Below are 16360 nucleotides of genomic sequence, written 5' to 3'. Positions count from 1 at the left end.
CATTCGTTTTACTTTTTTCTGCTCTGCAGTAGTTATTTCCACTATTTTATCTTCCAGGTCACTTATCCGTTCTTCTGTCTCAGTTATTCTGCTATTGATCCCATCTAGAGTATTTTTAATTTCATTTATTGCATTGTTCATCGTTGCTTGTTTCATGTTTAGTTCTTCTAGGTCCTTGTTAAATGTTTCTTGCATTTTGTCTATTCTATTTCCAAGATTTTGGATCATCTTTACTATTATTATTCTGAATTCTTTTTCAGGTAGACTGCCTATTTCCTGTTTATTTGTTAGGTCTGGTGGGTTTTTATCTTGCTCCTTCATCTGCTGTGTGTCTTTCTGTCTTCTCATTTTGCTTGTCTTACTGTGTTTGGGGTCTCCTTTTTGCAGGCTGCAGGTTCGTAGTTCCCGTTGTTTTTGGTGTCTGTCCCCCAGTGGCTAAAGTTGCTTCAGTGGGTTATGTAGGCTTCCTGGTGGAGGGGACAAGTGCCTGTGTTCTGGTGCATGAGGCTGGATCTTGTCTTTCTGATGGGCAGGTCCACGTCTGGTGGTGTGTTTTGGGGTGTCTGTGGCCTTATTATGATTTTAGGCAGTCTTTCTGCTAATGGATGGGGCTGTGTTCCTGTCTTGGTAGTTGTTTGGCATAGGTTGTCCAGGACTGTAGCTTGCTGGTCGTTGAGTGAAGCTGGGTGCTCGTGTTGAGATGGAGATCTCTGGGAGATTTTCACCTTTTGATATTATGTGGAGCTGGACGGTCTTTTGTTGAACAGAGTCCTGAAGTTGGCTCTCCCACCTCAGAGGCACAGCACTGACTCCTGGCTGGAGCACCAAGAGCCTTTCATCCACACAGCTCAGAATAAAAAGGAGGAATAATAGAAAGAAAGAAAGAGGATAAAGTAAAATAAAATCAAATAAAGTAGGATAAAATAAAGTTATTAAAATAAAAAATGATTATTATGAAAATATTTTCAAAGTAAAAAAAAAAACAGAAAACGGACAGACCGAATCCTAGGACAAATGGTGAAAGCAAAGCTACACAGACAAAATCTCACACAGAAGCATACACATACACACTCACAAGAAGAGTGAAAGGGGAAAAAATAATATATCTTGCTCACAAGGTCCACCTCCTCAATTTGGGATGATTGTTTGTCTATTCATGTATTCCACAGATGCAGGGTACATCACGTTGATTGTGGAGCTTTAATCCACTGCTTCTGAGGCTGCTAGGAGTGATTTCCCTTTCTCTTTGTTCGCACAGCTCCCGGGGTTCAGCTTTGGATGTGGCCCCACCTCTGCGTGTAAGTCACCTGAGGGCATCTGTTCTTCACTCAGACAGGATGGGGTTAAAGGAGCAGCTGATTCAGGGGCTCTGGCTCACTCAGGCGGAGGCAGGGAGGGGTATGAAGTGCGGGGCGAGCCTTCGGCCACAGAGGCCAGCGTGACATTGCACCAGCCTGAGGAGTGCCATGTGTTCTCCTGGGGAAGTTATCCCTGGGTCACAGGACCCTGGCAGTGGCGGGCTGTTCAGGCTCCCTGGAGGGGAGGTGTGGATAGTGACCTGTGCTCGCACACAGCCTTCTTGGTGGCGGCAGCAGCAGCCTTAGCGTCTCATGCCCGTGTCTTGGGTCCGAGCTGATAGCTGCGGCTCGCTCCCGTCTCTGGAGCTCCTTTAAGCAGCGCTCTTAATCCCCTCTCCTCGCGCACCAGGAAACAAAGAGGGAAGGAAAAGTCTCTTACCTCTTCGGCAGGTCCAGACTTTTCCCCGGACTCCCTCCCGGCTAGCCGTGGCTCACTAGCCCCCTTCAGTCTCTGTTCACGCTTCCAACCCCAGTCCTCTCCCTTTGATCCGAGCAAAGCCAGAGCCTCAGCTCCCAGCCCCCGCCCTCCCTGGTGGGTGAGCAAAGCTCTCGGGCTGGTGAGTGCTGGTCGGCACCAATCCTCCATGCAGGAATCTCTCTGCTTTGCCCTCCACACCCCTGTTGCTGCACTCTTCTCCCCAGCTCCAAAGCTCCCCCTCCGCCACCCACAGTCTCCGCCCGCGAAGGGGCTTCCTAGTGTGTGGAAACCTTTCCTCCTTCACAGCTCCCTCCCACTGGTGCAGGTCCTATCCCTATTCTTTGTTTCTGTTTTTTCTTTTTTCTTTTGTCCTACCCAGGTGCGTGAGGAGTTTCTTGCCTTTTGGGAGGTCTGAGGTCTTCTGCCAGCATTCAGTAGGTGTTCTGTAGGAGCAGTTCCACGTGTAGATGTATTTCTGATGTATCTGTGGGGAGGAAGGTGATCTCCGCATCTTACTCTTCGGCCATCTTCTCCTCCACGTCTTGTTATTGAGCTGTATGAGCTGTTTGTACATTTTGGAAATTAATTCCTTTTTGGTTTCATCATTTGAAAATTTTTTCCCATTCTGTAGGTTGTCTTTTCATTTTGTTTGTGGTTTCCTTTACTGTACAAAAGCTTGTAAGTTTGATTAGATCCCATTTTATTGCCTTGGGAGACTGACTTAAGAATTAATTGGTACAATTTATGTAAGTTTATGTTTTGCCTATGTTCTCTTCTAGTTTTATGGTGTCATGTCTTTAAGTCTTTAAGCCATTTTGGGTTTATTTTTTGTATGGTGTGAGGGTGTATTCTAACTTCATTAATTTACATACAGCTGTCCAACTTTCCTAACACTGCTTGCTAGTGATGGACTGTCTTTTCTCTACTGTGTACTCTTGCCTTCTTTGTTGAATATTAATTGACCACAGATGAGTGGTTTATTTCTGGGCTGTCTATTCTGTTACATTGATCCTTGTCTGTTTTTGTGCCGATACCATGCAGTTTTGATTACTGTAGCTTTGTAGTATTGTCTGAAGTCTGGGAAGGTTATGCCTCCAGCGTTGTTCTTTTTCCTCAGGATTTCTTTGCCAATTCTGGGTCTTTTATCATTTCATATAAATTTTAGGACTATTTGTTCTAGTTCTGTGAAAAATGTCATGGGTAATTTGATAGAGATTGCATTAAATGTGTAGATTGCTTTGGGTAATATAGCCATTTTAACAATATTAACACTTCCAATCCAAGAGCATGAGATATCTTTCCACATCTTTTTTTTTTTTTGCGGTATGCGGGCCCCTCACTGCTGCGGCCTCTCCCGCTGCGGAGCACAGGCTCCGGACGCGCAGGCCCAGCGGCCACGGCCCACGGGCCCAGCCGCTCCGCGGCATGCGGGATCCTCCCAGACCGGGGCACAAACCCGCGCCCCCTGCATCGGCAGGCGGGCTCCCAACCACTGCGCCACCAGGGAAGCCCTCTTTCCACATCTTTGAATCATATTCAGTTTCCTTTATTAATATTCTATAGTTCTCAGCATATAAGTCTTTCAACTCCTTTGACCTAGACTGTTTTTATTTTTAAGACCATAACGTTCATTTTGGAAATTTATCCAAACACAGCTAGTTATAACAAATTGCCTATAATCCAGAGATAACCATTATTAATATTTTGGTTATTTAAAGGAGAATTGTTTGCTATGCTGATATCCATCACTATCCTCTCACTGTAAGTTCTTTTTCTTCATGAGCTCATTATCATATTTACTTACTACTTTATTTTCTATCTTCTTTACTATGTTTAGCCCACTGCTGCAAATCCCAGGCCCTATAATAATGACTGGGACACGGGAGGTGCTCAGTAAGTTTCTGTTGAATGAATGAGTCTCTTTTTATATATAGAACAGAGCTGAGGTCATACTTTACATACAGGTCTAAATTTTTATTCATGTAGCATTATATTTCATCATGCCACTGACTAGTTTAAAACCCTTCAGTGAAGGGTTTAAAACCCTTTCTCATTACCCTTAGAGCAAAGCCTAAAATCCTTACTACATCCTGAAAGATGTTGGTCTTTGGAAAGACACACAATCCTTATCTTTGGAGCTACAGCATCTCAAATCCTCAGAATCAACATAGCCTAGCTCCAGGCTTTCCTTCCCATTTTCTCCCTTCCAGCCATGCTGGGCTCCTTATAATTTCCACCAACACACCATATCCTCTCTTGTCTTGGGGCATATTCGTTTTCTAGTGCTGCTGTAACAAAAGTACACTGGGTGGCTTAACAACAGACATTATTTTCTCACAATTCTGGAGGCTAGAAGTCCAAGACCAGGGTGTCGGTAGGGTTCATTTCTTCCAAGGCCTTTCTTCTTGGCTTATAGATGGCTGTTTTCTTCATGTCTTCACATGGTCTGTCCTCATGCGTATCTGTGTCCCAATCTCCCCATCTTATGAGGACACCAGACACTCTAATTACCTCATTTAACCTTAATTACCTCCTTAAAGATCCTGTGTCCAAATACAGTCACAGACTGACGTATTTGGGATTAGAACTTCAACATAAGATTTTGGGGTACATGATTCAACCCATAACACAAGGCTTTGAACTAGTTGTTCCTTCTGTCTCTCCTCTTATTTGAGATCTCAGCTTAAATTTCACTTTTCAGACAACTTTTCCATGACAGCAACAAGACTAGGTCCCCACTTTATATGCTCCCATAGCATCAGTGTCATCCCCTTTTAAAACCCTTATCACGGGCTTCCCTGGTGGCGCAGTGGTTGAGAGTCTGCCTGCCGATGCAGGGGACACAGGTTCGTGCCCCGGTCCGGGAAGATCCCACATGCTGCGGAGTGGCTGGGCCCGTGAGCCATGGCTGCTGAGCCTGCGCGTCCGGAGCCTGTGCTCCGCAGCGGGAGAGGCCACAACAGTGAGAGGCCCACGTACTACAAAAAACAAAAACAACAACAACAAAAAAACACAACCCTCATCACATTTGTAATTACTTGTTCCATGTCTGCCTTTTGGATTCGACTGTAAAATACATGAGAACAAGACTTGGAACTGTGTTGAACATCACCTTCTTCCCAGAGCTTAGTTCAGTGCATGGTGAATAGGAAGGGCAATAAATCTTTGCTCAATTAATCCAAATTGAAGAGCATGCTCTTAGATATTAAAAAACTTTTTATAAACATTGTTTTAATGAATGCACATTATTTTTATTGATGGGCCCTACTGTTCTTAATATTTACTCCATAGACATCTATATTATATCCAAATTTTTACTCTTATTCACAATATTAGGATGGAAATCTGTATCTGTCCCTCTATTTCCTTAGATTCTTAGTAATAGGTAAACTGAGTTAAAAGGAAATAAACCATTTTAAGGCTTTAATGTATACTGCTGAGTTGATTTCTAAAAAGATTGAACGAACTTAATACTTCTGTTAGCAGTAAAAATAAAACAAAAATAAGCATAAACTGATGAAAAGTATATGGAAAAGAGCTTGTTAAATAAAATTTTGGTGAATATTTTATTGCCCAGTTTCTCAGAAAGGAATGTAAATCTGTGTTTTGTAGGTTTGGGGGAGAATTAGATTTCTGGATCTTGAGGCATCCCTGTGTATGTATGGTGTCCGATATTTATTTTCACAACTCCCAGTGATGGAGATAATTTAATGCTCCCTTCAGTATTAGAATACACATATGGGAGGGAATAGTAAGGCGGGGGTGGGTGGGAATTCCTTCACCTTTGTGTTCGAGTCTAGCGGCCTGATTCTTCTATTTTTCAGTACCTCTAGTTCAAGTCTGGGGGTTCCTGCTCTCCAATTATCAAAGTAGAAAAAGTGGATGATTGTCCTAGAATATGTGTAGGGAAATTTCCATCAAAATAAATGCAAATAAAGTCATGTGGATTCAGTAGGTAGAGAAGTTGGTGGAAGCTGAAGTCATTCTCACCTGCATCTATTTTCTCAATGAAATATATGTGGTGAGGTCATCACGTGAGTGACGGGAGGAGCATAGGATATTTGAAAAGAAAGGTGGTGTGAAACTGTAGTCTCAGAGTGGGAAAATAAATTAGCTAGAGAAATGTGGTTGGAATTGCAGGAAGTATTGAATCTCATTTGAGATTTGTGTTCATGATTTAAAGTCAGGCCAGTCAGCACTGGTGGTGTGATTTCATCCAGTTCCAACAGCTACTTAAGTTTAGGTGAAAATCAGTGGGTAGTTGGGTTTAATAAGATTTAAAGTTTTGCCAAGTTTGTTCAAAAGAAGAAGAGACATTAATGGTGGGTAAATTGGGAAGTGAGGTCATGGGGAGGGGTGATGGATTCTGAGAAACTGGAAGAATCAGTAGATTGGAGGTCCTGAAGAACTATCCAAGTGAGTGGACAAGACTGAGTTGAAAGTAATGATTAGAGACTGAGATCACAGGGCTTAAAAATATTTACATATCTTATTACTAATATTAATGTAATAAGACAATTGGGGCTGGAATTCTCTTAGCTTAAGACCTCAGGTAATAAAGGACTAATGAACAGATTAGTCCTTCTAAAGGTAGCAGCTGTCTAGGACTGCCTTGAGAACTTCATCTACTCTACAGTGGAGGAAGCTGGATGGGAGAGTGGGGAAAGGTTTAGGACAAGCTAGCTGGCAGTGTTTGTCAGATTGCCTCTTGACCCAAGGTCAATGGCTTTTCCCAGAAATTGGGAAAAGATAAAGTAGGGGGTTCTTGTGTAGGATGTGCTTCCAGTTGCTGCACAACTCCCAACACCACCGTGGTGGTGGTGATGGTGGTGGGAGGGTAGCAGCCAGTCCCTTGGTGTTAAGTTCTTCTTCCTCTATTTAATGACTTTGGTTCTCTCCCTTAACCTGTGAGGAAGGTTTTCAATCTTTTAAGAAACCCCATCCTACTATTACATCCAAAGTATTTTTTCGTTATTACCTGCTGCTGCTATTTCTTAAGACAGTACCACTTCTTAGACAGCTGAGACTGAAACAAGGATAGAAATGCACTCTAACACCATAGGACTTCTAAAGTTATTTCTCCCACTATCATCTGGGATGATGAGTGCATTCTTTTATGGATTAAGAAAATCACCAGGGTTCTATCAATCAGTGGCCTCCCATTGACTACTTCACTGTAAAGGATGGATAGAAACTATAGACCTCCAGGCTTATTAGGCTAAGTTAAGAGCAAGGCTTTGAGAAGTATAAGCCTTCCTAGCAGGTAGATGCTGACACTTACTCGTTTCAACCCTTAAATTACTTAGCTTCTCTTAGTAGACAGACCTCTTAAAGCTTGCTTTACCCAGAAAAGAGAAGCAACCTCCCCTTTGAAATCTTCCAAGAGATACTCCTGGATCCTTTAACTCTTCCTGAAATAGCGGTGCTTTGTCCTAGAGGAATGGAGGCACGCTGAAACTGGAATTAATGCCCAGAGAACCTGAGAATGGATGCTAACATTTCTAAACTTCAATCCCAGGTGGGGAGAAAGTGGTCAGGTGGGAAGGTAGTGGCTGAGCAAAAGGTAAGCAGAAACTGAAATGGGGATGGAAGGAGGGGTGAGAAGGGCTGAGAAAGGAAGGGAGAGGGTGGCACACCGGAAGGAGCATAGGCTCTGGAAATAAACCAGGGCTCCTGTTCCATTGCCCAGGCACAAAATGTCGGACTTCACGTAAGATGCTTAGAACTTGTTCAACTCTCAGCTTGCTGATCTTAAAACAATTATCAATAAATAATAGTGATTATTATCAGATCTTTCAAGATATCTGTGTTCAGAAACCCTGAAACAGTACAGATGAAAAGCATAGTATCACAGTATCTGAAAGTGGCTGCTAAATGAAATGGTCTCACTGGAATTAACAAGAGAGGTCAGTATTACTCTTGATGACAATATTAGAAGGACAAATGATTTTATTAAATATTAGTAAACTCAAAAAATAAACACGTTACCAATATTGACACTGTGAATTACTAACTCCACTCTGAGGGTCCTAGTTGAGTTGTGGAACTGTTCAACATATGTTTGCATGTCTATACTCTAAGTTGTCCCCCAAATTTACTCTCGTAGGGTAAAATGAAAATTAAAGGGAAGACAGTGGTGAAAAAAATGTAAAGATATCAAAGTATAAAGATATGCAAAGTGATGCTAAAAATTAAAATTAAAACTAGACCAGGATATTTACATATTTTATTAATCTTTACAATCAGTCATTATAATCAAATACACAATTATATACAAGGATTATATACATTTTGCCCAGACTTTTACATCACAGTACATAGTTTCCCTTAGAAATATTGTATACATTTATCACCAAACAATAAAATCCAACAACAGTAGTGTTACAGCACCTGTTAGTACAGACATCTTTTTCATAAATTACATCATAAGAAAATATACGGCTGTAAATTGGGCTTTTAAAAATGTCTTTTATAAAATCTGAACATACAATATTTCATTCACAGAATGTTATTTTTTTCTATGTTCTGACTGAAGCCTTGTGCATAAAACGACCGGTTGGAATATTTATTAAATGCCCCCACCCCCGCCTCTACAATTATAAGCACTATTTGAATTACTGACGCTGAGCTTTCTTTATGATGAATTTGGCATGGGGTTTGGTGAGGGAACAAATGCTGGTTTTACTATTATAAGGGCTGTGAGATGGTAATTTAAATTTAAAAAATCTCGAGAGCATATTAGAGAAGTTAAAATCACAGAGTGCACAATTTTTTATTTTACCCTCTTAACACTGAAGAAAAAGGGAAAAGTATAATGTTAAAAAAAAATTGTTCTGAAACAACTGTATTCTTGTTGGAAGCCTATTAAAAGTTAAAAAGAAAAAAGTAAACCTACCCAACAAAATATCCCATCCCAAACATATCTGGTAAATTACAATTCTTTCACATCTAAAACTTTATGGGAAAAGCACTGCAAATTAGGGTATATCATTTTAATGGACCTTCCTAAGCAGAAAAAACTATAACTATTTTTAGTAGGTAAACAAGTGAAGTTTTAAAACTTGAAAATACCTGAATTAAATACTTTCTCTAATATCTAACTTTTAACTTTCAGATAAAATCCTTACTTGATTCCGGGTTTGTAAACATTGTATAAATCCTTCTTAGTCAATCAATCAATCTTATGGCTGTGGTGATCACTTCAGCTCTATCTCTATGCAGTCAACATCTAACTGAGGTAGACCAGATGTTTCTAAAATTCAGGGTTACATAGAATCCCCTGAACCTTTAGGAAGTAAATAAAATGCTATAAAAGATTTAAAAACAAAACATTTTTAAAAATGCCTAATGATGTTGAAATTTTTTAATGAAATAAAAAACTTTGTGGCAGTATGTCAATTAAGAATGGAGAGTCAATGACAATGTTGGAGTTTTGAAGCTGAACACTATACCTTCTTTTCCTAGCTAGGGAAAAATCACATATAATTCCTTCTGGGTATTAAGTATAATTTGTTAAATTTTTTTCCTTTCTTTTTTTTTAAGGATCCATTTTTCTAAACAAGCCAGCAATTTGCTTCTAAACCACAATGAATTGCAACAACTCCCCCTAATGGCCAAAGAAAGGGTAAGTGGCAGTAAGCTGGCTTTTCCTTGTATGCCACAAGATCTCTGCTGGAAATAAAATTATGTTGCTTTGATAACTTAGAAAATTTAGATTTAGACAACAATGGCTCTGAGATACAAAAAGAAAATCAAATCAATGTATATAAGGCTTCTGTAATCCAAGTCTTAAAAGGAACATCTCCTTTTCTCCAAGCCCCAGTCCTATAACTCAAGGCAAGTCAAGTAATTAAGCTTCAGCTATTTTGGCAGCTTTGCAACTAAGATGAACAAAGCACTATGTCTATCCTTCTGTATACTATATGTATTATAGTTCTATCTTCTTACACCAAATTTCACATGCAGAGAGACTAAAAATATCCATTTTGGTGTCAGGTTTAATTAAGGGCCAATAAAGGCCTGGTATACTACTCTTTTTTCCCCCCCTCAAAGTGAATTCTCTATTAGGTTTATTACTCACTGACCCAATTAAGTTTAGCTGGAATTTTTGAAAGCAGCTATTTATCCCCTTATAAAATAACATGTTTACCTGGGATCTAAGACATACTGTACATGAATATACATAACTACAATACAGCACTGCTGTTCTTTTAACAGCTCCATATACAGTTTAAGTTCATCAGTACCTCAAAAACTATGTTTTAAGAAAAAGGGTTGTTATACAATGTCATGGTACAGAAAAAAGAAATTAAGTCTCAAATATTCCTTTAGAACTGGTTCAGGTAAGTTTAAAAAAATAAATAAAATGAGTAAAGCCATGATTTCAATTACAGGGCTGTCTACAGATATCAACAACAAAGTTTTTAAAACTTAAATGTGGCCAGCACCAGACTGCCACACACACACACACACACACACACACTCACGCAAAGGAAAAAAAATTCTCATTAAGCTATATGGCTATATGTTAGTTGCTACTGTGTGTTTTACACAGGTTACTGTAGACTAATTTTCAAGTCCATATCAAAAGGAATATTTGTTTAAACAAAAAGCAAACTTAAAAAAACCATGATTCAACAGAAAATGTGACAGACTCCTTAGGTGCAACTTTAGAAACTAGTTTCAAAGGAGGAAAAATAGTAGTTACTCCAGAATTTTTAGATCACTACCACAGTTTTATCATGGCTCCCTAAGATAGAAAAATGGAACAAAATGTATTCAGCTATTGGCAACATAGGCCTTGTGGCTCAAAATGCATTCTAAACATGGGATGGAGTAAGGCTGATGGCTAGAGGTAATCACCTCCAATGAAATGAACTGGAAAAGATTTATAATTTACCCTACAAAGCTATTAACTTTAAGTTCCATTTCAGAGTAGTCACAGCTTTCCTTACGGAAGGCCCAATGGCAAGTTCATATTGCAACATTATAGTTTCTCCCTTGCTCCATTTTTCGAAAGTATTAAGTAACCAATTTCCACGATATATGACCTTTTTACCTGGTCCCAATGATTAGTCTTTATGCAGAGAACTCACTGAGAAAGTACACTGGCTTCACCTTTGGTTTAAATGAAAGGGACACTGTTAAAGAGGGAAAAAAAAAATCAAGTCATCTTGATCATGTTACACAATGAAGCAAGTGAAAATGATGAGCAAAGACTGTTTTCACCATGAATGTATTTGCTTCATAACCACTTAGGTCACTTTTGAGTGTTTCTGTGAAGGCAGCATAACCAGAATGCCCAAAATACTCCTATGTGTTTTCCCCAAAGAGCCTCTAACCCCAGAACCAAGAAAACCGAGAGCTTCCTTCAATTAGAAAGTTGTACAAATTCGTATTCCCCACCTCACAGTTAACTGAATTTGTTTCTTATCTACCATCTAGAGAGTGCAGAAATCTGGTTCCTAGAAATGCCCAATAATCTCTTCCTGGCCTGAGATGCAGCAGGATGGTGCAATGCTGTCACCTGAGGGGGAAACTGTGAGTTTGCATTTTTGATGGGACAGTTATAAACAAGGTCAGTTCTAACACAGCATGTTCCAGATTCCTATGATAACTAACTCTCCCAGTCAGAACGTGGTTGTTCATCACCATACTCAGAGCCTCCCATGAGAGAGCCTGCTTAGTATCAGGGTATCTATTATCCACAGTTTACCTTTTCTTTTGAAATACCTACCACCAGGTAGACTTTAGTGAGTCAGAGCTCATCCTTCTCCATCATTTCAAATGCTTCTATATCTTCATTCCAGTCTGCTAATATGGAGTCTATAGGTTGGACCTTTTTACCCCAGCTAACATTAGGATTGGAATCCTCCTCAGTTTCTGATTGTTCTTGAAGATGGTTATCTAAATCTGTACATTCACCATCAAGACTTGTAGTCTCATGGTTTTCCGTGGGATTAGAATTCTGTTCAGAAGGAGAAATGCTTGCAGCATTGTCCGTATCTGCTGGAGACAAAGTTTCTGGGTGAGAGTTTAGAGAACTTTCCTCAGGAGACTCCTGACCAACCAAATCAACCTCCTGAGAACTTGATGCAATCTGTTCAGCACTCTGATTCTGAGAATCATTTTCAGAGGATGGTTGTTCTTCATTTTCCATCTCAGGATCTGTAGATGAAAGAAACAAACTTCATGCTACTTTCCCCACAAAACATGTACTATCACATTCTCAAAACCATACTGGTTTTGATAATAAAAGTTAAAGAAAATCATGTTAATGCAGAATGACTCTAATAACTAATAAGACTGCCTCCAATGGGTATTAGTAAGTGCCAAGAAATATACTAAACAATAATACTATGAAAATGCATATAAATTTGTATTATGTCTCAGATTTATTAAATATTTAAGTTCAGGAAAGCCTGCACATGAGAACATATTAAATAGAATACATTTTATTTATTTTAATTATTTATTTTAAACATCTTTATTGGAGTATAACTGCTTTACGATGTTGTTAGTTTCTGCTGTATAACAAAGTGAATCAGCTATATGTATACATATATCCCCATATCCCCTCCCTCTTGAGCCTCCCTTCCACCCTCCCTATCCCACCCCTCCAGGTAGTCACAAAGCACCGAGCTGATCTCCCTGTGCTATGCAGCTGCTTCCCACTAGCTATCGATTTTACATTTAGTAGTGTATATATGTCAATGCTACTCTCTCACTTTGTCTCACCTTACATTTCCCCTCCCAGTGTCCTCAAGTCCATTCTCTACAACTGCGTCTTTATAACTAGAATACATTTTAAACAGCACATGACATTGCTGTATTTTAAGATAATATTCTTTGAAAAATGAAATTCCCACTCAGTAAACCATGAAAATGCAGATAATACAAAACTTTGAATGATTCATGGATATCAATGTGATTGATCAAATACAATATTTTCATAAACACAAAACCAGTTTACAAAACTTCTATTTCATTATTGGAGATCTATGAATTCTAAGATATAATCATCAAATCCACTGGAAAGATGAAAAGCAGTTTAACCTTCTTGTAATGAATATAAAATAAAACCACTAGAGGCATTTTATTCAGGGTTCCTACCAGAAAGTGCTTAAATATTAGCGTCGACACCCACATGCTGCATTCTCAGACTGCAGTCAGTTGGTAAAGATCTCCCGAGTGTCCACCGTGTGGCAGACACTGTGCTAGGGATAAAACGAGGTGAAAACAAACATCTGACCTGCCCTTCTGAATCTTATAGTCCAGCTGGGGAAAACAACGTTTAGGAATAATCACACAATAGAAAACTCTGTGACACATGTCATGGTGTTAGGAAAGAATATGGAGATTTGAGGGCTTCCTTCAGAAAGTGATACTTAACTGTGATATAAAAGATAATCAGAGTTAATTAGTCAAAGAAGAAAGGGAAGATGGACTTATTATAAAACCAGAAAAACTGAAGGAAAATACAGGCATTCAGGGAGGTAGAGGAGGGTGTGTACACATATACCCTAATTAGGTAGGATTACCTGACTAGGGAAGTTTAAGATAGTTCTTAGGTGGGGTTTGTCAGGGGGAAGGAGGGCAAGGGGGAGGAGTCCCCACACATTCTCTCAGCTGTGGAAAGGGTACGTTTTAATTTGACATCAAGGCAAACTATGGTGGGGCCCAAAGAAGAGAAAGCGGTGTCTGGCTGCTTAGGGCTCATTTATGCTAGGCTACCCTAAGTTTGAGGGAGAAGGGAGAAGAACCTTCAACTTTGTTTCTAGATTGCATTAATCTAGCTTAGAAGAATAGGAAAAAGTGTAAGGTTATTTCTTCTAGTAATAAAGACTGATTTTGGCAAAAAATCACTCTAGGGTTACATGTTATATAATATTATTTTGGAAATCTAGTTAATAAAATGGAATAAGAATAGTATAGGCTCCAATCAAGATGGCAGCAGTGAAGAACGTGGAACTCACCTCCTCCCACAAATACATCAAAAATACATCTACAAATGGAACAATTCTCACAGAACACCTACTGAACACTGGCAGAAGACCTCAAACACCTGAAAGGACAAGAAAGAGCTCTACGTAACCAGGTAGGACGAAGCGGGAAAAAAAAGAGGAAGTGGGACGGCACCTATACCCCTGGGAGGGAGCTGAAAAGAGGAAAGGTTCCTGCACCCTGGGAAGCCCCCTCAGATCAGCTGGGACAGAAAGGCAGCTTCAGGGGCGCAGAGGAGAGTGCAACAACCAGTTTGTGTCAGGCAGGAGAGAGATCCACACAGACTGCTGTACCGCTACCCTGCGCGCCCCAGCCTGAGACATGTGCCCGCTGGTACAGGCAGGGGCCGAGTGCTGATACTCAGAGTTTAGAGGACAGACCTAGGGAGAGGACTACTGTTGGACGTTCAGAGAAAGCCTGAAGGGGCTGGAGTGTGGTATGGCTACAGCCGGGGGTGTCTGCAGAAGCCCAGACCTGCCACAGAACTGAAGAGCCATTGTCAAGTGGGGCACAAAGGGAAGGGTGCCATGGCAGCCCCTTTCTCCACATGCCAGCCTCTGCCTCCACAGACTCTGGGACACTGCACACCAGCCACAGCCTCAGGGGCTCCACACTCAGCAGATTCCTGCAACCCAGCTGCCGCCTCAGGCTTCCACCTGGGCGGGCTCAGGGGTCCCAGCCACCGCCTAGGCTGGCACCTGCACCAACCACCACCTCGGCAGGCCCCAGGAGCAGACACCAGTGAGCTGCCCACGCACAGAAACAGGCCTGAAACCACAGCTGAGCCCCAGGGGCCGCGTGACTTAGGATGCAGGGTTGCAATCTCTCCCTGCAGCTGTGTGAGCCGTGTATTTACACCTTCGCTGCTGGCTTTGTAAATTCAGCATCTGCAGGACATCTGAGTAGACCATAGGTGCTCCCATGCTGGGCTGGGTCTGGCCTTAGCAGCTGTGGGCTTTGCGGGCGCGTGCACATGGGGGCTGGGCTGGGCCTGGGTCTGAGCTGCCTCCATAGCTCCCACAGCAGGTCCAGGTGTGCAACTACTGCAGTGCTGGGACCCGGCTTTAGTGGATCTGTGCTGGTGGCCTTGTGAAAACAACACCTGAGGGACACCAGGGCTGACTGCCAGCATTCCCAAGGTTGAGATGGGGCTGAGGGCAGTATACTTTGTGAGCCCACACAATGGGTGACAGGTGACACAACAGAGCACACTCACTGGTGAACAGCTCTGGTAGAGGAATACTCAGTGGCTCCTCTCCCTGTGGGAACGCTCCAATCCCACCTACCTCACACTGCAGCTCAGAAACGGATCTGGGGGCTTCTACTCCAACAGCTAGGGAACAGACCCAGCCCCTGACAGGGAAGTAACAACCACAGAGCAAAAGAGGAGGCCCCGATCAATATCCAGTGCAGGCTCTGGTCACCACAACACCAGTCACACCTCCTATCAAGGGGATAACAGCCAGCATACACAGGAAAGACGCAACAGGCATCCACACTAAAAACAGCCCTCACACCAAAAAATATTAAACCCACACAGGCTATACAGGGATGCTCCCACATAAAAAGAGCCCTCCAAGACCACATAGATAATTGTTTCTCCTAAACTCATAGAGCAAGAGAAGTATAAGTAAAATGAGGAAGCAGAGGAACCACTCCCAATTATTAAGATCAAGAGAATTCCCCTGAAAGAACAAACAATGAAACAGGCCTCTTCAGTCTAATAGACATCGAGTTCAAAAAGGAGATAAGAAGGACTATTGATAGAAATGCAGATTACTATTACTAGAAACTATAAAAAGGAACCAAGAAAAATTAGAGAACTCATTCACTGAGACAAAAGCTGAGCTAAAGGCAATGAATAGCAGAAAAAATGCAGAAGAACAAATAAGTGATCTGGAAGATAGAATAATGGAAATCACCCAGTCAGAACAACAGAAAGCCACATGAAAAATAAAATGAAAGCAATATAAGAAAGCAATATAAGAATAAATAAAGCATGCCAATGTACACTTAGTAGGGATCCCAGAAGAGAGAGAAAACAGGATTGAAGATGTCTTTGAAGAAATTATGGCTGAAAACTTCCCAAACCTAACAAAGGGAACAGATATCCAGGTACAAGAAGCATAGAGGGTCCCAAACAAGATAAACTCAAACAGACCTACACCAAGACATATTATAATAAAAATGGCAAAAGTTAAAGAAGATTCTAAAGGCAGCAAGAGAAAAACAGAGTTAATAAGAAGGGAAACCCCCATAAGGCTATATATCAGTTGCTTTCTCTGCAGAAATGTTGCAGGTCAGAAGGGAGTGGCAAGATACATTCAAAGTCCTAAAAGGGAAAAATGTGAAATGTAGGATACTCTGTCCAGCAAGATTATCAAATTTAAAATCAGAGAAAGAATTTCCTGGACAAGCAAAAACTAAAGGAATATAGCAATAGTAAACCTATCCTAAAGGAAACATTGAAAGGTCTTCTCTAAATAGAAAAAAAGTTAGAATCTTTACGGAAAAAAATCATAAATGGAAAGTAAATCATTTAAATAAGCCAATACACAGATTTTTAAAAATCACAATTAAA

At 40.8% G+C, this 16360-nt stretch overlaps 1 protein-coding gene across 3 annotated transcripts in view; it reads right to left on the bottom strand.

Annotated features, from left to right (window-relative positions):
- Nucleotides 1-7988: 7988 nt before the first annotated feature.
- Nucleotides 7989-16360, bottom strand: part of EDEM3 (ER degradation enhancing alpha-mannosidase like protein 3) — a 97436-nt gene continuing 89064 nt past the window's right edge. For 2 of the 3 annotated variants that reach the window (XM_079918206.1, XM_079918208.1), the window contains exon 20: nucleotides 7989-11943. In XM_079918206.1, the coding sequence (XP_079774332.1) occupies nucleotides 11534-11943 (410 nt within the window). In that variant the 3' untranslated portion in view covers nucleotides 7989-11533. The remainder of the gene's footprint in view (nucleotides 11944-16360) is intronic. The other variant, XM_079918207.1, reaches the window with a different exon arrangement.

The sequence above is a fragment of the Stenella coeruleoalba genome (genome assembly GCF_951394435.1).
Source record: "Stenella coeruleoalba genome assembly, chromosome: 1".
Classification (NCBI taxonomy): domain Eukaryota; kingdom Metazoa; phylum Chordata; class Mammalia; order Artiodactyla; family Delphinidae; genus Stenella; species Stenella coeruleoalba.
The sequence above is the reverse complement of the archived record's forward strand: the minus strand, read 5'-3'. Positions and strand labels throughout refer to the sequence as shown.